Genomic DNA, 25672 nt, shown 5'->3' with positions numbered 1-25672 from the left:
TCATGTAAATTTGATCCACGGCTTCACACACAATAATAGTGCGTGAAGATAATTTGATTTAATTAAAGATGATGAATGCTTTCACTACGATTTTTGAAGCGGGTAACATTTAAAAAAAAAATCTTTGACGGGAATTTTAAGACTCTTCTGAATACGCCGGAACCGGCAGCATTGTTATAAATGTATCTACGGTTTTATAAATACAATTTGTATTAATTGGTCAATAAACTGGCAACAATTAATTAACAAATATTTTTTTATTCAGATATTTTATTAAAAATCAATATAGAATTCAGTAACGTAACTAATACGGTAAATTAAATTAAAGCTCCAAAAGTATGGAACGCGAAACAAAGTTCTACCGTAAATATATTTAAAATGAGAACCTTACGTAATGATTTTAAATTACACAGATACAGTACATAACGGATCCACTATAAAAAGATAAAATATTACTATAAAACCTTTTATGTATTTAATTTAAAAAAAAAACTTGTTTTAATCTAAGCAACTGATAACTGTGTCGGGAATACAGATATATTAAGAGCAACGGTTAACTGCGCTTTCTTTACTACTTACATAAATGAGCGGAAACGAGTGAAAGGCTTAACAAGCGTAGTAATCGCTGTTCTATAAGCTTTTACGTTTCCTTTTAAAAGTAGCTTCTTTGTGAGTATCTTAAAATGTATGAGACAACATCACATACGTTATTCTGAACCCAATGTAAATAGCTAAAGCACTTGTGTTATGGTAATCAGAAGTAACGACGGTACCACAAACACCCAGACCCAAGACAACATAGAAAACTAATGATTATTTACATTGACTCGGCTGGGAATCGAACCCGGGACCTCGGAGTGGCGTACCCATGAAAACCGGTGTGAACACCACTCAATGTTTAACGCTGCGTTCAATTTGTGTCATTATAATTTTTATTCTGTAATTGAATGATTCCAATATATATCTGATAAACATCTGTGAGTTTCGCAGTTTAGTCCTTGCTAAATATTCTAAAGGCTTCAATAATTGCATTATTAATAATGGCAATGATTGGCAGGCTAACAGACTACCGAGGCTAACACTTACAGTCACAATTAGTATTCATTCGGAAAGCTGAAGCCAATGATCAGTTAAGTAATGATACAAATTGTAAACAACGTCATACTTTCAGTGTTGTCGTAATTAGTTATTCAATTTGAAGACGTGTTTGTGTAAGACAATTGTGTTTGTGTGTGTGTCCTATAAATAGCCTGCGGCTAATTTGCATACAGCCTAATTCAGGTTATTCAAATGTAAATTATAATTTAGTCAAAGTTTTTCTAAGAAATTGATATACAAATATAAATCAGAGATTATTTCTGTATATATTTTTTGTCTTTGTGTAAAATACATACCCAGTGAGAAGTCCAGTTGCCCATGACGAGAGCGGGGCCGAATGAACGCGCTGGGTTCATGCTGGAGCCGGAGAAAGGTATCTGTTGAATAAAACACGCATTGGTAATTACATAGAACAATTGGTAGTAGGGGTTCGTGTAAGTTCGTCTCCTAAGTACATCCACTCATCATATATTCTATCGGCAAGCAGCAATGTTTAGTAGGTATTATTTAGTAGTTTATGTTCTGTTCTGATAAGTGACTCAAACTACAGGCACAAGGGAATGTAACATAACATCTCAATTCGCAAAGATGTCGTATTGGTTATGTACGAAACGGTTAAAATTTTCCTACGGCAACAATGTCTATGGACTGTGGTGATCGCTTACCATCATGTGAACCATTTCATTGCCGACCTGCCTAGAGCATAATCTATAACAATAATTAAAACAAGGAGTTATCTGTATCTGAGCTATTAAGCAATCGGATATTTTATAATTTAAATATTAATAACATTTAAGTATATATTAAGCTCACAACTTCTCTTAATGAGACATTTATTATATTGATAGCTTTTTGAGGTTTCGTATTGACAGACAAAGGAATGGTTAATATTGCTTAAGGTGGTACATTTGCGCGGTGTCAGCGACTTATTATCAGCTATCATATTTAGTCTACTTTTCTGATATGAGTTGAGATGGCCCAGTGGTTAGAACGCGTGCATCTTAACCGATGAATGCGGGTTCAAACCCAGGCAAGCACCGCTGATTCATGTGCTTAATTTGTCTTTATAATTAATCTCGTGCTCGGCGGTGAAGGAAAACATCGTGAGGAAAACTGCATGTGACAAATTTCATAGAAGTTCTGCCATGTGTATTCCACCAAGTCCACCAACCCGCATCGGAACACCGTGGTGGAATATGTTCCAAACCTTCTCCTCAAAGGGATAGGAGGCCTTTAGCCCAGCAATGGGAATTTACAGGCTGTTGTTGTTGTTGTTTCTGATATAACTTTTTTTAAATCCCATAGTATTCAAGAATATAGATATGATATATGTGCTTTAACTCACGCAAGCAGCATGGCAGGCGGTGATGCTGAGTCCAATAGCAAGAGGCGCGGATCCTTTGAGGTCGTTGCGGCGCGCGTCGCACACGCCGTGCACCACAAGCACCAGTACGAAGGTTATCAGAGCTTCTATAAGTAGAGCCTGGACACAAAAAGTAAGTAAGGCATGACATAGACTAAAAAGAAAGAAGTACAATACCATATAGTAAATATAAATGGTATTTAAAACTTTAGTAATATCTTTAAAATTTTCATGTTGCTAAATGTAATTTTTTAATTTAATTAGACTTTAATTTCAATTAAGATTAAAACGTTCGAAGATCTAAGGTCTTAAAGATTTAAAATAAAAGTGAAATTTTATACATAATTTATATTACCTGTGCGTCAGTGACGTTCGTTCCGGGTAGAGTCATTCCGAAAGACATAACTCTATCTTCTGGAACAGCCAACTGTGACAAAATAAAAAAAAAACATTATAGTATATTATTTATTTATTTTAGTTCATCGTTATATCATTGTGTTACATCTAGTGTTTTTATATATGTGTACATGAATGCACCGCCTAAGCATATTGTACACAGTTAATTTGAGCATAAGTTAATTCTTCGTAATAAATGAGATAAATTATATTTAATACGAGTCGTGATCTATTAAGTTGATGGTCTTTACTTGCTCTTTGCGAGTAAAATGTCGCATCTTAAACATTGACGCGAGGTCGGGCTGATATTGCAAATATTAATTGCATCTTGACAATAATTAATGAAACGGCGCAATCGAAACATTGAAAATTAAAATACCTTTCAGTACTGTTAAATGATTAAATGTATTTAAACATTACATTTTACATACAAGCATTTATTATTAATACGTATATCGGTAAGGTTTTTTTTTCAGGTAATTACAAAATTCGTCGCAATTAAAGCTGTGTAATCGATATGAAGGCATAACGATCGTCTTAATTGCTTGCTGTCCATCAATTTTTTTTCATCGGTTTCATATTTATATAGTAAGGCGTGATGACTTATAAATTTGAGGAAAATCATGCTACATAATTGTTAAAAACATTCTTTGTGTATTATATTCAAATTATTATCGAAATTAATAAAGCTCGGTGTTATTTATAGCTTAACAAGCAGAGACCAATTATTGAACTTCAGTTTGAGTTTCATCTTTGCCTATTTATGAGTGTATATTAAATGTGGATTTAATTTTGATATTTGCAATTCCTTTAGGTATGATATTTGATTGTGTTTTAAGTCTTGCTGTTGTAATTTTGTATTCCTAAGCGATTCTAATCAGAGTGGCCACTCTCAAAGGGGTCTAGAAAACAGCGAAGAAAATTATTATTAATTTATGTTGCCCAATTATTTGTGCGGAAATATAACACATGTATGTATTCTTGCAGTATTCATTCAAACAATCAGTTATGCTAGTCGCTAGAGTGCTGTGAATAAATAATAAAAATAATTAAGCCGCTTAAAAGCTACAATTCAATTTAAATTTCGTTTGTCACTTTTCGATCAATTAATTTGTACATAATTTATTCTGCTATCATAAATTTGATTAATCGAAATATTGCAAAGGAAAAAAAAAATAGATCGCCTTAAGTCCATCTTAATATGAATACATCAGGTATATTTTTTCTCACGCGGATTTTTTTGTTAACGATAAGCTAGCGAAGGCCGTTACCGACGTTTCTTTATTCTGAGACCATCAGTGTCACGGCGAGCAGCACTTTTTCACTTTAATACACGATTATGATGCTTTAGAAGGAGATTAGAATGTCGACGAGCGCTTTTGACTGTATTCGGAAAGGTAATTCATAATTGCCTTCTCCAAAAAATTATAATAAAAACGCTATAACTGTAACAATCGCGTCTTGAATCGTAAATTTAAAGTACTTTAGCTATTATTTTGTATTTTTTTCTATTATTGCACATGCACGGTTTTTAATCATAAAAATACAAATCTATACGTTTATTTTCAGTGTGTGCAATTAAATATAACTTTGTATAATAACGCTTTCTTAAAAATATACAAAAATCAACAAAACAAATCTCAAAAATATCTAAACCATGTGTAACCAGTATATGATGAATCTGTATGTTTTAAATTAAATTCTTACCCTGATGAATGCAGCTCCGGCCGTCGCCCCGAGACATTGCACTACGATGTAGAATAACGCTTTCAACAGTTTGATGTCGCCCGCTGCGAACAGGCCGAGTGTCACTGCCGGATTGATGTGCCCACCAGACACGTGTCCTATACCCTGGAACAAGAGAAAATTTAAATTAGACGTGATTACAAGCTATTAAGATATCTTTCATAAATGCGATCTGAAAGACGAAAACGTTCGAACGATGCTACGAGCTAACAGGGATACAGAGGTCTGTGTTTCTAATTCGAAGCCATTACAAACATTTTAAGATGAAAAAAATGCATTTTATAGCAAAGAATAATCCAAAATTAAAAATCAGCGAAATGAGAACCTCATTTTTTAAAGTGATTAAATAAAAAATAGATCTCCAAATTCATAAGCGAAGCCAACCTAAGGAAACGTTAAAAAAACGAATTAATAGTAAAAATCAGAAGCATTAAAACGGGTGGGTTATTGTTTTTTAGATAGTATTTACGAATAAATTAATTTGTCACCTATGTTCGTAATATACCTGATAATTATTTGTGTCCTTTTAATATTGGTAAGCATAACAAACTAAAGATGCAAAAAATATATAATATTGTTTAGATTATGATGTATTTATAATCGTATGAATGAGACTAAGAAAACATCATCAGTGCCCATTTATATTTATTTAAATGCTTTAATAATTGGTCGATTATAATATCGTTTAACATTTCTATAGGTTTTAATTTAAATATTGAGTCAATTGTTAATCGTTATCTTATAAAACCGTCATAAATCACTACATCGACATTTAACCAGCTCTCAGAACCGATTAAATGTCCTGTCAGTTACGAGTTCACATATATATATGATTGCTCGTGTATTGAATCCGTAATGGTGCAGCCAAGTTTGATTGTTATCGAATATTGTAAGCTGTTGCAACATGTATTTATAGTATGTGCATATTTTATAATCAATCATTTATCTATTATAAATAAAAGAGATTCTGTCTTTCTTTAAGTACAAATATTACTAACTAGAACAATGCCAGCAACACTGAAATTCGATGTACTTAATTTGGGTTTATAACTAATCTCGTGCTCGGTGTAGGAAAAAATAATTGGGAAACCTGCACGTGTTTCATTTCAATGAAAATTCTGCTACATGGATATCTACCAATCCGCATTGCGCCTGGTGAAATAAGCTTCAAAAAATCTCATCGAAGAAAAAGGTACTCTGGCCCAGGTTTTTTCAAATCACATAATGTAGGTACAGTCAATACAAAGTAATAATATTATAGTCAAACTTTTAATATAATATTATTCTTATTTAATTGCGTATTCATATGTTAACCTAAAATTTAAATTTTACCGACATAGATTGTTTAAGATTAAAACATAACGTTAATCAAAACGATAGAAAAGCTACACCATAGGTACTGAACCACAAGGAATGATAATTAAAAAAAATAGATACATATGCATATGACTCTTGAAAGTAAGCAACCTTTACGGTTTGTTTATTTTGGTAGTCACGAACTTATATAAAGGGCATAGACGCCCTTAGTGTTCAATTTTACTCGAATTGTTAAAGTCTAGAAATCTATTTACGATGCAATATAAGTATCATTTCATATAACGCAACTACTTTACGATTACGGTGTATGTTATGTACGGAGTATGTAATTTAGCGAGATTATAATGTAGATAAAATCACAGGGAATCTACTACTTACTCGTGACTAACAGTGACCGTATATTAGCTTTAGAAGCACTTATGACTTGTTCCTTAGTCTTAGGTCATGCCGCAATGAACTGTTAACACACGTAAGTAAAGTTTATTGACTTGTTACTTAAATGTATGCCAAATATTTACAAATAATAAATTATTTATGTATAGATGGTTGTGGCTAAAACGCGTGCATCTTAACCGATGATACCGAGTTCAAATCCAGGCTAGCACCACTGCACATTCATATGATTAATTTGTGTTTATAACTCATTTCGTGCTTTTCGGTGAAGGAAGACAATTTCATCGAAATTCTGCCACATGTGCATTCCACCCACCCGCATTGGAACAGCGTGGTGGAATATCTTCCAAATCTTAGCACAGCAGTGGGAATTTATAGGTTGTTAGTGTTACTGTTACTAAAGACGTTTTTTGTCTTGTTCGTGAGAGCTACGTTTGACGACAAAGGTCATACTACTTTACTAATTATTAATAATCTCGAAATTATAAATTAACAAAAATTGGATTTTTTATATGATATGTCTAAAAACTTGTAACTATGTGAATGTTTTGCTCTGGTTACTCCAACTTTGAATTTATTATACAATTTATTTATCTTTTTCATATAATATATATTGACAGCCGATGATTTATTAAAAATATAGGAATTTTACTTTAAATTTACGTTTTCGCTTTTAAAGTAAGTAATATGTTGCATAAAAACAAATTATGTGTCAAAATTATTTATATTTATTATTTTTTTGACATTTAAACATTTTGATACAAATTAAATTAAGCAACTTAATTCTGTTAATGGTATATTTATCGTGCGCTTAATTGCAATCGGAAATAATAAAGAATTTCATATTAGGCAAAATCATCTTGATACAATCATTGAGCTGTCACAAGTAGCAATCGATTAATAAATAATATTATCGTATTACAATAAAAATGAAATAAATCATAGCGTTAATATCGGAAAATGCAGTTTGTGAATAGACTTTGAAAATTGAGCTAATTTTATGGATGATAAGAATTACGGATAACAATGTATAATTTTGACAAATCATTTTTTATAGTACGACTAGCTGGAACTGACGCCTTTATCGTGAGAAATTTATGAAACAAAAACATCCGTTTTACCCCCTTTGGGTGGAATTATGTGTATTATTTGTAATAATGGAATTATATGTATTACTTACTACTTATATTACCTTTAGGTAAATAATAACCTAAATTCAAATTTATAGGTGTTATAATTTCTGAGATTTCGTGATTAATCAGTAAGTGTTATTTCACTTTTATCTTTATAGAATATTGAAAGCTATTGTTAGTTAGTCTAGTCTAGTTTGACCTCAAGATGTAAACCTCTAAACTATACAAGCAAAGTCGCAACAGATGACTAGTTAATAATAAAAGTATTAACGTAATTTGCCCAACGTGAATACATTAAAGATCAATGACATTTCCGAGGTGAACAGTTAGTCTAGCCGTGACACTGTAACGTAGGTTATATAATTTTTTGAATAAATTAACCATTAAGCGAGTTATATTGCTATTTGAATCGTTAGCGATCGTTCAATGAGGTTTTTTTTTAAAGTAAAAAATCTCGTACAGCCTGAGCATCGTCATAATTTATTGGCAAAGGTTAGCCAGTCGATCTCCTCGAGTTTAGAACGACAATTTAATTAATTGTAATACACTTTATACGGTCTAATTATTTGTAAATTAGTAACAAACTGGTAATTACTTATGTTAATCAATAACATTTACAGATATAATAATAGATTTCGTTTTAAAAGGGTTTCAAACGGATGGTTTTCTAGATAAAAAAAAATTTACAACATCCCTTTTGTGTTTAAGGCACAGGTATTGAGATAAGTTTATTTATATATAATTTCATGAAGTTTCTGCAAAAACGCCCCTTAAAGTTGACTTTTACCGTCTAACGTTACAATGCAAGTACAATATTAAAAATATAGTAGTACAGTACAGCCTAGCAGAAACGATTAGTTTTGTTGTGTTCCGCTTACAAGATTTAAGAAGGCAGTAAGTGCCTGCAGGCACAACTGACCAATTCATTCATTCATTCATTCATTCGGTCATCTTATGGCGATGTAAGGAAAGATCACAATTACTTAGAGCGCTAATTACTATGGGTGTGTTCGTCTTTCCCTACCGATGGTATAATAAAAAAATCTGTTCAAATAGATTTCATACATTTGTTTACAGACTGACTTTGTTTTTAAGTAAGTACAATTGAAACATATATTTATTTAACGTTATGAAAATAATGCAATCTAAGCAAAATCTCCACAGCTTAACAGCAAATAAGTTACATATTTTATCAACAATATTTTATTTATAAATTGAAAAAGAAACCATAAATCTCTTTAAACTTAACTACTTATGACTTTTTAATACTGACCTAAATGCATCGATTCATTCGTTTTATTTAATTCCAATATTATTTATGCACTAAGTTGTTATCATATGTTATGTTGCGTGTATCGTAACGGTTCACCCATGTGCCATGCGTACAGCCTGCGGTCACCGTACGATCAAGGGCGCCTACAATCCCTAAGGTGACAGTGGTACAAGTAAAAAGAAATGAAAACAATGATTACAACCTTATCTTAATAACTATGACAGTATTAAAGTATCGTTTACGTATTCTGACACTAACATAATATCCGTGATTGTTGATTTTTTAAGTGTAGTTTAATCGCAAAGTATTGCCACATTGAAAATATTAATATTGAATTAAGATTAATTTAATTCTTAATCTTAAAACACTTTCGTAGTTTTATTTTATTTGATACATATCAGATCATTTTCATGATTTTCTTTAGTTGTAATATCTTTTTTTAAATTTGAAACCAAAGTTTATTATATATTTTTTTAAATGGTCATATTAACTAAACTACATTCAATTAAAATTTAATTTTAAAAAACGCTATAAGTCGATAACTTTCATCAAAAACAACGGTAACACACATTACACACACGATTCGCTCGCTGTATCCGACTGCGCTCGCGCCGGATATATTAATCAGTTTCCAGTAATCTAATAACCATTTAATTCATAATGTTTTGAGAGGGCATTGATTTACGCGGCAATTAAACAAATCGTGCTTCACCTTTGTAATCGATGTTCGTATGATGTCATTCAATTAAAAATCAAATTTCTTATGACATTCAATTGAATAAAATCATAATTATATAAATACTGTAATTGAAAACAAAAAAAGGTGTAATCGTTTCGAACTTAATTTTCGTAGTACACTATACTGTTATAAACCGCATTTTTTTTTTTAAAAGCAAGTTTAATAAAAACAAATGTTGGTAAGTTTGTATAATAATTACTGTTCTTTAAATGGCTCCCATATTGGTCCGGATAATGCTATTATTCTTTATAGCAATTACATGTACCTACAAACTATTAAGTTGACTAATATACTTCCATATAATTAATCAATATTAAAAAGGTAATAATGACATTTCAATCTCAAAGATTAATTAATTCTAGCGAGAAAGCAATCCTGTTGAATCTTAACAAGCTTGTTAAGTTGATTTGTAAGTTTAAAGAAACAAAATATAGCAACACTATACATATATAAAAGAAATGCACAGTAGTGTTTACATATTTAAATATTAGGATTTTGTACTTGCAACCCGAAACAACTTCAAAGATTAAAAAAAATAGCCTTGTATGGTAACCTAGAAGAGTAAATTGTTTTTGCAATTTAAATCTATATTTTTATACTAATAATATACACGTGAAACTCTGTCTGTATGTCGTTCTTTCACTACCAAACCAATGAACCAAATTTGTTGAAATTTAGTATACAGAAAACTTGAACTTCAAGAATAAACATAGGCTACTTTTTTGCTTAACACATGACAATCAAGCCCTAAAACGAGAACGAAGCCGCGGGCGACAGCTAGTATTCTATATTATGTTTTTATATTTATAACGACCTCCGTGGTCGAGTGGTGTGTACACCGGTTTTCATGGGTACGCCACTGCGAGGTCCTGGGTTCGATTCCCGGCCGAGTCAATGTAGATTATCATTAGTTTTCTGTTGTCTTGGGACTGGGTGTTTGTGGTACCGTGGTTATTTCTGATTATCCATAACACAAGTGCTTTAGCTACTTACATTGGGATCAGAGTAATGTATGTGATTTTGTGTCATATATTTAATTGCCGTTGAATAATCTTTGTCATAACAAAATATATTTATAGAGATAAGTTATAAATCCATACAAGGAAAAACATTAAACGTACTACAGTTGTCAGTGTATATATATGTGATAATTCTAGGCATAAGATTTAGGTCACACAAGCCCACATGTCGCGGAGAACGCAATTATCAACTACAAACAGGCGTACGCTACACGGTACGTTAATGATAACAATGCAATCAATTCAATTACCGTTTGACATTCAAGATAATGAACTGATCGGAATCAGTTGTTTTGAACGTAATTTCGCTCATTTGAATTATCTCGTTTACGAAAACCGTAACTTACAATTGATAGATACAATTTTGTGATGGAGTTGCACCAGCTTTGTTAGCTTATTTTGATCAATGTTGATACGACCCTACTGCTACGTACTTAATATAAATAATTCTGCACTGATTTCGAGAAAAAATCATCAATGAGTCTTTATTAAGGCGTTAATGTGCGTGGTTCATTTGAGTATTGATTTCTGAAAAATACCTTTATGTTCTGTCTTCTCCAAACCTAAGTAATGAAAGAAAAATGTAAAAAACCTCTTGAATTTATTTTATTGATATTGTAATATTAAGTAACAGAACACTGAAGCAACCTTATTCTTGAAAAATAATGTTTCTGATTTTTTTTTTCTACGTAATCGATTCACAATATTTTCGATGTAATGCCATGCCCCCCTGCATATGTTATATGACGTTGAAATAATATATGAAGTTGTGAACGGACGCAGGGCACAGGGTATTTACCAGTGACGCCCAATCGAGCTAGGTCAACGACGCATATCGACCTCTTAATATAAAGAATGAAAACTGCCAGCTGGTTTGATTAATTCATGCCGCGTGTGTTTGCGTTAAATACTTATTAAACGGGTGTAACCTGTTTTAGGACACTTTCATACATGCAGTTAATTGCATGTAACTTGACTTCAAAATTGTGATTGATTGATATAACATTTACTCTCGATATTTATATGTATTTTAGATATTAATATATTTTAAATAAAATGTGCCTAAATTATATAAATTTAACGCAATGACTATTTGTATTTTAAATTAACGCTAACCTACATTTTTAAGAATCCGTTGCCTGTCCCCGCTTTTAAAACCAATTGTGTCTAAATTGTAAATACACTTGATGAAATGCTCGCGCATGCGCCCACTGCCAAATTGCATTAAGATACAGTTATATTAAACGTTCTAGATGTTGAACTCTGTGTGGAATAATAAATATTTGTCAGATAACGGGTATTTTTCTAGAGTAAAACGTCTCGATACAAAACATCCATTTTATTACTTCCAAGAAATTTTGAATAGAAAGTGAGGTCAAGCTTAAATAGCCGTTTAAACGTTTTAATAGAATATTCGATTTTATATATAATTAGAATTAGATAGTGTCTAAAAATCTTTTAATATGAAAGCTTCGAATTATAATAAATTTATAAAACCAGGCAACACTTGCTTAAAACAGATAATAGTATCAGCAGGAATAATTAATAACAATCCACAGTCACATTAATTTCATTTTATTATTAGGGGAAAAGAACATTTTAAATGGGAGTTTGATATTATTCTTCGAAATAAACATTAGTTATAAAAATTGTTATTATTTTTTTTGAACATTAAACTATTTTATTAAATATAAACCGATATCATTTGGATTATCAAATACACATAGCAGTTATCTTTGAAAGACATTAAAAAACACTGTTACAGAACAGAAAGAAAACAACAAATCATTATAAGGTATTAGAATTTTACTAATGGCGTGTATTGCTTTAGATTTATTTATTTCAGTGTTAATTCCGTAGTTAATCCTCATCGTAAATTAAAAGCAATTACTGGCCATAAAGTGTGTGCCCTTTAAAAGTGTACAGCCGTCGCCAGGGGATCTTCTACAAACATACTATGATCGTAACTAATGGTTTAAGGTTATCGCGCGCTGTCTGTGCATCGTAAATTCAAAGCTGATTGCTGTTACATCTAACCAAGCGCGTTTACATATTCATCGTAGCCATTTAAAGTCTATGGTAACCCTTATAAACACTTTTTAACAAGCATCAAGACTTAACGATAAATTTAAATTTTATGTGTTGTTTTAAATCTAGTAGCAATTTATGAGACATACTTTTATTATTTATTAAAATAGTTGTATCTAATCTTCTTGTCTATGCCGTTAAGGTAACTTTTTTTTGTTGTTCGCGGCTGTATTTTTTACATCCAGTGTAACAAACCAAATTAAAAAATTACAGATATACTACTTATTACAGTATGAGTGGGTTTTAAATCTTTTTACATTTTGTCGATCTTAGTTCTTAGTGATCTTTATTTAAGCTCGCAATCAAATTAGTTTTTTTTAAATGTAAAATCACAGAAGAGTTTTAATGACCTGACATTTTTTTAATAAACTCATTCACATGATGTTAGTGTAACTTAAAATTTGTAACGGATCTCTTATTATGTAATTGTAATATTTCACTCACGTAATGTATTACCGAGCTTATAAATGTTTAAGTTAACAGTTGTAAAACGATCTTTTTGTGCCTTTCTCGTCTCAAATTTATAAAAAGTTATAAAATAAATATATCCGATGATAAGGAATAAAACGAGTTTATCAAGTTAAGGAAATACATTTCTCTGAACTTGCAATAATAAATGGCCGAAGTGTACTTATTTCTGCAGTTATCGCTATCGTTAAATTAATTTAAGTAAGTCAATGGACACATACTGATTAAACAAGTATATAAAGTTAATAATTGGAATCCAAGACGCTGAAAACAATTTATAACGGTTTTTAACGCCATTTTTAATTCTATCTTAATTATTTGTCGAATGACTCGTTTTATTTTTTATTTTATAAAACATTTTTTATTCAATGTCAGCAATTGGTATCGTACAGCCCAATATTCAATATTTTATTATAAAGAAATTTACGTTTTGTGTATTCACTTTGAAATATTAAAATTATATTAAAACTTATCATATGGATTTTAGAATCTAATTCTTTATTTTGTAATGTTTTAGTCCGTAAGCTTTCTTTACGTACAACATTTTACGACCATTTACACGACTGCCTATTTGTATCCCTTTAAAACGCCTCAGCCGCTGCGAGCCCGTTGAACTCCAATTATGAAGTCCTTAAAAACTCCCTTTTTTGTCATTATATTTAATTATATTAATTCACATAAATACTACAAACAACGGTAATAAAAACATAAACGATAACACCGATATATTATCTTGTAATTAGCATAATTCAAAAATGTTAACCATAATTTACTAGTGATTCTGTAATTTAATATATGATATGCTTAAATTGAACGCAGTTAAAATAATATTAATAACGAAACCGCATAAATATTAAATATATGACGTTCAGACGCCCTCAGCCAGATTGACGCCGTTGAGAAGCAATTTGTATTGAGCAATTATTACTAAGGCTTAATACACATTGTATATTTACTGTTCAAGCGTTTATTAAACAATACGATAAAACTTTAACACTGGCTTCATTTATCTAAAAATCTGTTTTACTTGGTGAATGTATTTTTTAAATATCGAACGAAACAAGAATCGTAGAATTAAAGGTGGTTGGTTTTGTAACTCCAACAATGACTTCCTAATACTTGAGATGCCGCACTCTTACGTAAGACTAGCTCGGAGAATGGAATGTTATAAAAAAATAAGCAATGGTTAATACTTCCAAAGTAAAAGTAAAGTAAAAGCCTACTGTCCTACTATTGGGCCACGGCGTTGCTTCAATGATTGATTGCATTCAACACATGCCTTTCCCTAGGATGATTTGTTACTTAGGGCACGTGATAGTTACACAAATTACTTACACGTGATTTTAAATCTACATCGATCTCTCGAACAGATATACTAATTCTTACATAAATCTATTGTCGAAATCTACAATATTACCGAGTGCAATAGGGTGCAAATCAGTGATTCCCGAAGTGGTCCAGGTGGACCCCCAGGGGTCCACGGGAGACATGATGGGGGTCTACGTAGGCGTGAATAAAAAAATGGAGGTCCATAAGATGTTAAGGGGGGTCCACGAAAATTTATCTGCTTTTGATAGTAAAGAGAAAAATTTTAGGCATAGTTATATTACCTTATTAATTTTTTCTTGTAATTCTATTCTTTTAATAAGTAAAGTGTTAGAAAATGTACTATTCTTCGTTTTTGTTTTACCTATTATAATATTTTTATTTTTTAGCGACAGCGAAATGTAGCAGGAGGGGGGTCCACCGAAACCAATAAAAAAGATGAAAGTGGTCCAAGAGAAAAATAAGTTTGGCAACTACTAGTGTAAATTATATCCATATTATGCGCATCAGTCGAGATCTGACAAGTCTGAAAGAAGTGACCTCAAACAGAATATATCTATACAAAATTACCGATTCCAAATTATGTGTAGAGAAAAAAATCGTTCACTTCGAAATGATTAACAATAAGTAAATAGAGTCGCTAGTAATTTATACTATACAATACATATAAACATAGCATGTCCAAGATCAACTTTATTTATCTAGTTATCTCGTTATGAAGGTAAGTACGTAATATGTATTAAAAGTAGCAATGTATTTTACATAAACAAACCACTAACAAGTGTCTATGCCTTATTAGGGGTAATATATGCTGGTATGAAAATTTAAACTAAATCGACTTAGTGAGTAACATTGCAACGCTTTTGGATATAACGAAGTATTGTGTCGCTTTGTAATACTTTATCAATGTAATTATTTAAAATAAGCAAGCAGTCGATTTACATGTAAACGAAAATGGTAACACTTATCGAACAACAATACTTAGTTTAACTGCGTTCTGGTATTAAGGGTGAGTTAGCCAGTGTACTCTGTTTCAACAGTAACAGGAGAAAAGCCAAATAAACAATATTTGACGGGAATACGACGCGATACCATTGGTCGAAAGCTTGATTAATCTTGATTAAGCTTGATAAAAATGATATTCGCTATGGATATGCGAAATAATTGAGTTTTGAACGTCGACGAAACTGTTATTGCAGTTTATAAGTAAAATTAAAGTGTATATGAGTTGTTCTCTTAGTAGTGCTCAATACATCTGAGTTATTGGCGAATAGCATGAAATACGTATATCTAAGATTTGTTTAACTTTATTCCTTCGATTGCAATAGGTTAAACAGCTTGACAATTGAATGCTTAACTTTTCCCACAACGCCAAAATCTATGTGCGGTGATGACCTCGTACTAACAGATTAATCTGACTGTTCACTTACGTTAAAAAAAAAAACAAGTAAATGCAAAAATAAAGAGCATTGTTTTTCTTTCTACTGAATTTTAAAGTTACGTTTCGTTTATCTGATCGTGCTAGCGGTACGCGACGCCGTTTGCTTATCAATGTCTTTATATTTAAAGGAACCGGTATTAGTACTAAGTATCACACTGACATACAATGTTACTCGATCTGAGTAGATCTTTAGATAGTATCTTTTTATAGTTGACTGACGTTTAATTTTTCTATAATACTAATTGATATTTTGTCTTAATCATTATAGGATCGTAAACCGAAAAGAAAATATAGTGTTACAAGCAAAAGCCAGTTTAAGAGATGTAAAACCTATTTGTAGAAGAAATGGTTTAGATGAGATGGTAAACATAAATTAATTATTTTTTATTGCACTAGTTATTATATAATTTGATGTTTATTTAGTATGTAAATGATAAGCTCAGAAAATAACCGCCAAGCCATTAAATAAAAAAAAATCTTGTTTAAATTAATTATTAAGAATGTTTATATCATCGCCATGACATACCTTACAAGATGTCGGAGAGAGATCGACATTTTTATATTTCAAATAAGTTACACAAAAATATTTAATTTATATTTGCATATATTTAAGGACTTAATTTTTATAATACTTATGTAAAGAAAGCCCTTAATTTAGAGAAAATCTTATTGATTTATTCAACTTCTGCTTTATTCTTTAATTACTGAAAACTGTATGAAATTCCATTAAACCTCTTTTTACGTCTTCTCTGAATGGTTAAAAGTCTTTGCTTAAAATGTTTTTAAACTTATTGTGTTACTTTTCGAACTAATATATACGTAGTATGCAATTACTATCGCCATTATTTAATTCACTTGAAATTTCATCTCGTGCTCCGCGGTGAAGGAAAACATCGTGAGGAAACCTGCATGTGACAAATTTCATTGAAGTTCTGCCACATGTGTCATGTGTATTCCACCAACCCGCATTGGAACAGCGTGGTGGAATATGTTCCAAAACCTTCTCCTCAAAGGGAGAGGAGGCCTTTAGCCCAGCAGTGGGAATTTACAGGCTGTTGTTGTTGTTGTTATAAAATAGGTTGTATATTACTAATTCTTATTAATGAAAAAGCAATTGTTGCATGTCGTGTAGAAATCGAGGAAGCATCTTATAACTTACATTAAATGATAGTTTTTAAAGAGTTTTTATATAACTTTACCTCGATAAAATAGATATTGTGAGCCAGCAAGGCTTGACGATTAGATAGTAGCTGCTGGTAAATATGTGTTTCTTTTTCTATTTAAATTATAATTAACCATGTAGGCACAAATAGACCTTGGAATATATTTCATTTAAACACGATTACTTAGTTTATCGAAATAATCTACAATATAATCGACACATTAATATTAAAATATAAAGGATTATCGTTTATACGATTTAGATTCCGACCTTCACATTCCAGGCCAAATAAATGACAGCTAATATGACAAACGAGATACAATAAAATGTTTAATGTGAGTAGCTGGTAGACAATGGTGTGTGGAGCGATTGTCGATTAATAATAATATTATCATATTAATCTATCGATTGTTTCGACTGCGCTACGAGAGCTGTTATATAATTCGCGGTGACTTGCGGTTTCAACCGCGTTCAGTTTACATTATGCACAGCTGTTTCATCCACATGATGAGTACGTGCATTTCAACCGTCTTTATCTTCAACTAGTTTTCGCTTGCGTCTTCGTTCGCATGTTAGGGAGTATAAAGAGTCTTTACTTTCATATTATTATTCCTCTGCTCGTGAGGGTCGTAATATAAAATGATGTTACCTGTTATCTATCACGACATTTTCTCAATAAACGAGCTATCAAATATTAAGAGAAATTTTCAAAGTAGTCTGAAAGCGACTGAGTTTTGCATTTTCATCCATATAGACTTGGAGAGCTCTTTAATATAAAAATAAGTTTAAATATCGTGAGTATTCATGTTGTATGTGAATAAAATAGGTTCTTATTAACATATTTATGTTAGTTTACGAGTAATGAAGCTTTTTACGAGTTTCAATATGGGCTCGGCCGGGATGCTTTTATCCTTTAATTTATACTGTGTTGTTTATTGTCAATACGTTGATTATTCTTAATTACGAACTACCAATTATTAACTTCTGTATATTTTGATATCTTAGAAATTAAGACAATTTAACAATTAGAAAATGACTAATATTTAAATTTAATATTCAATTACTATTTCAGTGGCGATTATCTGTTCTTTAAGATTAAATATTTAGTTTTAGAAAGGCTGAATTAAGTATATTTCAGGAAAGTCATGAACTTGAAAAACTCCAACTTTCAAATAAAAGCCATAGATAAAAAAGATAAAACGAAATGGACCTGTTTGACGTCAAGAGAAAGTGCATCATATCCTACTATAACATTACTTTCACTGTAATAAAAGTTAAGCGTCTGTCGGGTTTTTGTCTATCGGTAAAAAGTAGGGTCATTTGATGTTTCGAATAGGAAGAGTTCCGTTCGGTTGAATCGTAGACCGGTCGCATGTGGGTCAAGTGTACGCGGTGGTCCGTAATTACATCATACACACACCGCTTTAAATTGATCTATGTACCGTTATAATCAAAATATACTTTATATATATGTCAGCCTGCATCAGGTACGAATATCACAGAAATTCAACGACGGTAAATTCGTATTCAATTCCGGTTATATCTGGATTTTACCGGATTTTTAGGAGATTGAAAAAGCAAGTTACATTCCACAGACTATATCTTACTTTTCGATGAACACGAATATAATTTTGAATTTTAATGTTTTCATTTTTCGAGTTATCTAAATCGGTGTTGCGAATATTAGACTTCAATGAATGATATTTTATGGAAACGAAAAAAACGATCAAAAAAATATATTAATAAAATTGAAATTACTATACCTACTTTCTAAATCATTATATCAAGCACGTAATGAGGTTAGTTTTAATATTTTCTCGCATTTGAGACATGTTATTAATTCTGGTTTTATTTAATAAACTTGTGACTCGATCCGACTTCGCAGAGGTGCAATTTATCTCATATAGCGCTCGGGAATAGTCTTGGTCTCTACTAGCGAAAGATACATATCAATATATTTATTATATATAGACTGTTATATATCTGTATCTTCATATCTCTTTCGTTAACACTAAGTATATACTATTTTACAATTATCTACTTATAAGTCGATTTAATTTTGATGAAAATGTTTTTTCTATTCATCGTTAAGCTTTTCGGTTGCGTCTTAACTTTCAATATCTTCGAAAATGACGAGTATAAATGCTATGTATTAAGGTAAGCAAAGTTAGAATAGAGAAATAATTTAATTTTCTTATTTAAGCTAATAAAATAAGATATTTCCGTATTAATTTCATAACGCTATTTTGTAGTACCTATTATTTTATTGGGGGGCTCTATAAAATGTACAAAAAAAATATATAAACATTAAACTACGAACATGATAGACTAGCAAAACAAATTTGGCAACAGGTTTCACAGACCATTGTCGAACGAGCCCCGAGGCAACTTATAAAGTATATTTCAATATTGCTATTTTTATTAAAATAAACAGTTCAGACAAGGTTACGTCTAATTGCCGAATGTAGTTAATTCATCATTAATTAAACTAGACATTTTCGAGTAATACGAAGATCCTTAGACGTTGCAAGGTATAATGAGTTATGAAATTAATTTTTTTGATCGATTGATCGAGCCTTCACCTATTTTTAATTAAATAAATATGCTTAAATATATAAACCGATGTTAAAATATAACTCTAATAATAATAATTTTATTTCATTATTATATTATATATTGGCTTTAAATATGTTTTTATTTATGATAAAAATAGATTAAAAGAGAGGTAATTGTTTTAAAGGACCAGTGAATACAGCTTCACAGTTACCCCAACTGTACCACACAAGGCTGCGTTCTATCACCCACTCTGTTTCTTCTGCATATCAATGATTTGATGCAAATCGGGAATAATATGCAGACGACAGTACCGTTGACACCTTATACACCGGCCGCGCTAATATTACTCGGGAAAACGTCGAAGAGAACCGGAACAAACTTGTGTCTGAAATCGAGTCTTCGTTAAACGAAATCTAGTACATTTCAACCCTAAAAAGACGCAGGTTTGCGTGTTAACCGCTAAAAAAAAACACCATTTGTCACATAAACGAGGCACATAGACGATTTTTTCAATGTAGTCTTTTAAGAAAATTCTGCAAATGCAAAATATAAATACATGTGAAAAAGCTATTTAGTTACAATAAAATTAAATATACAATTAACTGAAAAAAAAATGGTGTCAAATTTAATTCAGTAAAAAGGTTCGTTTTTTTTATCGTATCTCCGGAACTAATTTTCCAATTCTTTTTTTTCCTGTTATATTGTGGCTTTAAATTAGACGTTTGATTTTTCTAGGAAAGCGTCAATTTAAATCTGTCGGATAAATAAGCGTTTATTTGAGCGACTGAAAATACAATGTCTAGTAATCCTTCTTTTTGATACGCGCGAATTGAAAGTCAGGGTTGTCTCCGACATTCACATAAAGCGAGCTAGCAATTAGCTATAGAGAGCCAACAAAGCGTATAATGTTGATTGATAGCCATTTCGGCATAAACATTTCTGTATATTGATGTTATAGACAGAGCCGAGATGGCCCAGTAGTTAGAACGCGTTCATCTTAATCGATGATTGTGGATTCAAATTTAGGCAAACATCACTAAATATTCATGTGCTTCAATTGTGTTTATAATACATCTAGTTAGACATTCAGGTAAACATCGTGAGGAAACCTGCATGTGTCTAATTTCATAGAAATTCTGCCACATGGGTATTCCACCAACCCGCATTGGAACCGCGTGGTGGAATATGTTTCAAAACATTCTCCTCAATGGGAGAGAAGACCTTACCCCAATAGTGGGAAATTTATAAGCTGTTGTTGATGTCACAGATATAACAATTTTCTTCATTAAAATATCGATTGGAAGGACTCAAACATTATGCATCTACAAGTACAGTAACATTAACGCTACCTACGAATTAAAATAATAATAATAATTCTATTGTATTCTTATGAAACAACAATTCACCTACATTCGATTTCGAATTTTCAATTACAGTAACTTCTAATTTATGCAATGTTCTCCCAACCGACTTTCGGCAACAACTGCCAATCTCAAAGGCGAGACAGGATACATACATATAATGCACTATAATGCATTATATTAGTTATTCTATTTAAACAAAAGGAAATATTATTATTATGTATATCTTGGCTAATTTCAGTAGAAAATGCTTACAAAAACTTCGCTGTATATTAATTACTATTTATTGGCCTGCGGCTTCCTTCGCGTATTAGGGATTGGTTGTCACGTGTGAGACCATAAAAGCCTATGTCCGTCTTTGGAATTCATCATAACAAATTTCATCAAATTCAGTTCATTGGTTAGTGAAAGATCGCCAGACAGACAGACAAACAGAGTTACAAATGTATAATATGAGAATACATTATAGTTGTTTTAGAGGCACTGGAGTGTAAATATAGCCATACTCTCAATTCCAGGCTGAGAATTTCTCGTCAAGAAAAACCCAGTAACTTTTACTTAGACGACTTGATTCAAACTCCATCTCCGGTTTTTCTGTCGTGTGATCTTATTACTAGATCAATAAAACAAAGACCAAACTTAATAAACCCGCTAATATATTATCATAATTGTTACACAACTTAATTTATGTAACTCTTTTCTCCATTGGTCCGAATTCTATATTTATTTAGTATTATTGAATGGATGGCTAGTTTAGGTTAGTTTAGTCAGACGTTACAGGCGTTTGGGAAGTAAATACAATTCTTATTAAGAAGAAGACGTAACGCGACGAAGTATTATGAAAAATGTTATGTTATGTTATATTTAGACTGACATAAATAATTACGAGATTAGCAATTCAATTAAAAAAATTGTTATGGCTCTAGACACTCAAAACTAATATCCATATTATATTACTAGGTTAAGAAAGGCGTAGTCATCTAAAATGTTAATTTTCAAATGTCACTAGGTCACTTACTCCAACCTGAAATCATATGACTAAAAGCAGAATCGTCAAATTAATTCTAATCACACGCGGAAGTACAGTTGCATAAAGAAATAGCGAGATTATAAATATTCAACATCGTTTTGTTATGTTCAATTAAATAAAACATTTTATTAACGTAATACGTTCCATAAAATTATATTCACATAAAAAAGCAATGAAAAAAACCGACTAAAGTGTCAGTTTTGAAATTAATGTACATATTACAAGTATTACAATGTATAAATATATATTTTTATTGAAACCAAGAAATATGGTGAAATAATTGTTAATAATACTTTAACTGCTTTTTAAATAAATAAATTTATATTATATTACATATATATATTTAAATATTTAAATAAATAAATTTATTTAAAAAGCGTTTTCAAGTCTGAGAACAAATGATAGTATATTGACAAACCTATTAATGCAATTTCCACGTCAGACGGGATAAGGATAAAAAAAAAGCCCCGACGAATTGAGAACCTCCTCCTTTTTTTGAAGTCGGTTAAAAAAAATCAGAATTCGAAACACTTCGAACGTCTTCTAATTTTTTACAGCTTTTACGCAAAGGAACCGATTCCAAGCTGTGTGTGATCATAAGTTATTTGTTTTTTATTTGCCGCGAACTAGGTTGCAAAATAAATTGATTAGTTAAGTTAAAGTTCGGAAACGACAATGACTTACCGATCTGGGTTACTCACTCTCGTACAAGCTCGCAAAAAATATCTGTTGTTGCTTTTTATTTAACGTGTTGTATATTGAAAATACGATACTGTAATTGAGTTGCAATGACAAGACGAAAATGAATTAAGGTTTTTTAACTCGATTTACGACACTGTTTTTTAAAGGTCTTATTATTACTAATACCAAATTCAAGAGGAAAATGTCTTAACTAGTTTTCGCGTGTATTTGCCAGCGTACGATTGTATCATGGCTTTTTCAGGAATAACATATAATAAATATCAGGTATAACAGGGGTTATACCGAGACTTCAAAATTCATCGTTTACTTTTTATTCCAAACGTCAATACCGCAACAGTTTTCTGGCCATCTGGCGATGTAAAAAGTCATAGAATCGATCCTGAAGCATTGAGGTACTGTCATAACGACTGCTAAAACAAGTGATAAACAATAATGGTGAAATAATTAGGAATATCATTAATTCCTTACTAATTTTGTGGTATGTCTACTATTCATTAAAAAGTATAATTATGATCGTAGTGGACTATCAAAAAACTATAATATAGATATGTATGCTCTTAATTGCTATTGATATATAATACTACTATACGTATGCTTAATCACTAAGCTGTCATTATAACAGTCCAAGAGGCCAGTTTTTTATTTGTACGAACTCATTACTAGACGATCCTGGCAAACGTATATAAGACTGACATAACGGTATTAGTGCGAATTGCAAATTGCTTACTTTAAGCACGCGGTGATTCTTACCATAATTATGTTTATAACTATTATTTCAATTTTAATTTTTTTATTTCTAAAATATTTTCTATTGAGTTGATATATAAGTAATTATTATTATATATGATATTTTTTCAATTGTAATTTAGTTATTTTATATAAATATAAGTTGTTCATTTATGTACTCGTATGTATAAAACACGGCAAAATTAAGTTACATGATTCAATATTTGAATGCTATGGAAAGACTATTGTCATAAGAATTAAGCGTGTTATTTTAGTAATGTGAAATATATATTTGTAACGATACAAATAAATAAACATATTACACTTTATAAAAGTATAAATTGTCACTGTCATATGAGTTTGTGTTGAATTAATATGGATATGACTTTTAGGACATCTTTACTGACTGCCAACCGGTCTATAGATCAGTCGAGCGGAGCGGACACGTGCGCAACTTTATACTTCATTACCCTTGAATTGACAAATCAAGACATTACCACGAACAAGCTATACTTATTTTCCTCTGCGCTTGTGTTCAATGATTGTGTACGTATATATATACATATAAAAGTCAAAGAATCTATAATTAATACCAATAAGTCCTATATAATTTTTTATTATATTTTAATTGCGATTTGTGTAGGTTTGAATCCCACTAGCTTTGGAACTTGATTATGTGGTATGAATATATTAGAGACTTTTTATTTTTTAAGAAAACGATGGTTGAATTTGTGTTGATATGTATTTGTATATATTGTTCTGATAAAAGAAGCGCATGGGGTAAGCTAATTAATGCCAACAATATTATTTATAATCTTTGAAATATGGATTATAGAGGAAAACAATTCAGACATTTTAAGATAGTTAATGGGCCCGCAGCGATGTCGCAAACATTGATTATTTATCTGAACACGTCAAAAACATTAATTTAAAGAACGCCGGTGAAAAGAGGCCCTGATTTGCAAGTAAGCAATCATTAAGAGGGTGACGAAATCGGAGCGCTATAGGGTTTGTAATAATGCACACCTGATTTTATAAGCTTTACAAGTTTTCGAAGGAATATTGCGAAATAAAAATGTCACGGTCGGGTATCAAAATTATTCGTACGGTACAAAAGGGCATTTAGTATGTACCATGTTAATATGCAAAAATATCTTATCTCAGTTATTACATGAAAGATTTATTATACAAAGTCTGGTTTGAAATACTAATTAATTTCGTATTTAATGGAGTCGCGGTGCGTTCAACGTTGTTCTTTTCTCAATGACGTATGAGGTAAATGATTATTAAATACTCTATATATATAACAAGAAATATAATTTACCTTTTATTTTAAAAATCATTCTTATTTTTTCCATATGGTATCACTGTCGAAATACTGCTTTTACAATGAACTTACAAAAGAGGTCTTTATCCTGTTAATGATAATATTAAGTATGGTAACTTTATATATTAAAGTGTTAATTTTATAAATGTATTGTTTGCAAGTAAAAAATATTGTAGTTATCCGTTTTAAATGTTGAGGTAATCTAATAATATAGGTGCTTAATTGTAATGGTAGGCAGTTTGTTAATGAATAATTAATGGATATTGATTAATGTATTTATTAATGATGTTATGATTATACAAATAACTTTCGAATCCTACTATTAATTGATAAAAACCTTATGACATTATTTTAACCATAGAACTTTTAATCAAAAGGTTGTCTAGTTTGGAATTAAAATAATATTTGACTTTTGTATAATTAAGTCATCATCATTTGTCTTTTATTTGCTAGATATTTCTTCTTATATATTTTAGATTTACTGTTGAACTTTGCTATCAGATTGTCACGCGATTTAATAAATGTATTAAATTTATTTTTAGCGTCTCTATATGCTAAAATGAAAACGTGTAAAGGCTTTAATGGACAGTGATTCATCCGTTTTAAAAAAGTTGTATATAAAAATAATTTTCGATTATAAAATAAAATTATTTGAAAATAATAGTTTAAATAAGTCTCCTTACGAAAATAACAATTGCATATACTTATTTTCATAAGAAACTGTGTCACAATTTAGTAAATTGCAATCGAGAATCCTTTTTATTTGTCTGGGCATCTACGGCTAGTTGTGTTAACCGATGTTTTTAGTGCAACTCGTCGATTATCAGATACGCACTTACGCTATACTTATATTTTATAATATATAAGATTATTTTATAATCTGTGATCGTAAGTGTTTTAGGTACACAATCTACTGTCACGAAATTACATCGTGCTGGGAGTTGTTAAAGACAATAAGAGTCAAGGTCACCATGATCTGTTGTCTTATCTGTTTATCGGTTATAATAA

The 25672-nt window shown here is 30.8% G+C and overlaps 1 protein-coding gene across 3 annotated transcripts in view; it reads right to left on the bottom strand.

Annotated features, from left to right (window-relative positions):
• The window catches only part of LOC124536302 (aquaporin AQPAe.a-like), a 75954-nt gene that overhangs the window by 2727 nt on the left and 47555 nt on the right, over window positions 1-25672 (bottom strand). For all 3 annotated transcript variants that reach the window (XM_047112823.1, XM_047112839.1, XM_047112831.1), the window contains 4 exons: window positions 4565-4708; window positions 2817-2888; window positions 2444-2581; window positions 1395-1475 (listed from right to left, as the gene is read on the bottom strand). In XM_047112823.1, coding sequence (XP_046968779.1) covers window positions 1395-1475; window positions 2444-2581; window positions 2817-2888; window positions 4565-4708 — 435 coding nt within the window. The remainder of the gene's footprint in view (window positions 1-1394; window positions 1476-2443; window positions 2582-2816; window positions 2889-4564; window positions 4709-25672) is intronic.

Source organism: Vanessa cardui, chromosome 2, assembly GCF_905220365.1.
Source record: "Vanessa cardui chromosome 2, ilVanCard2.1, whole genome shotgun sequence".
Taxonomy (NCBI): domain Eukaryota; kingdom Metazoa; phylum Arthropoda; class Insecta; order Lepidoptera; family Nymphalidae; genus Vanessa; species Vanessa cardui.
Note: the sequence above shows the minus strand (reverse complement) of the source record. Positions and strands in the feature narration are given on the sequence as shown.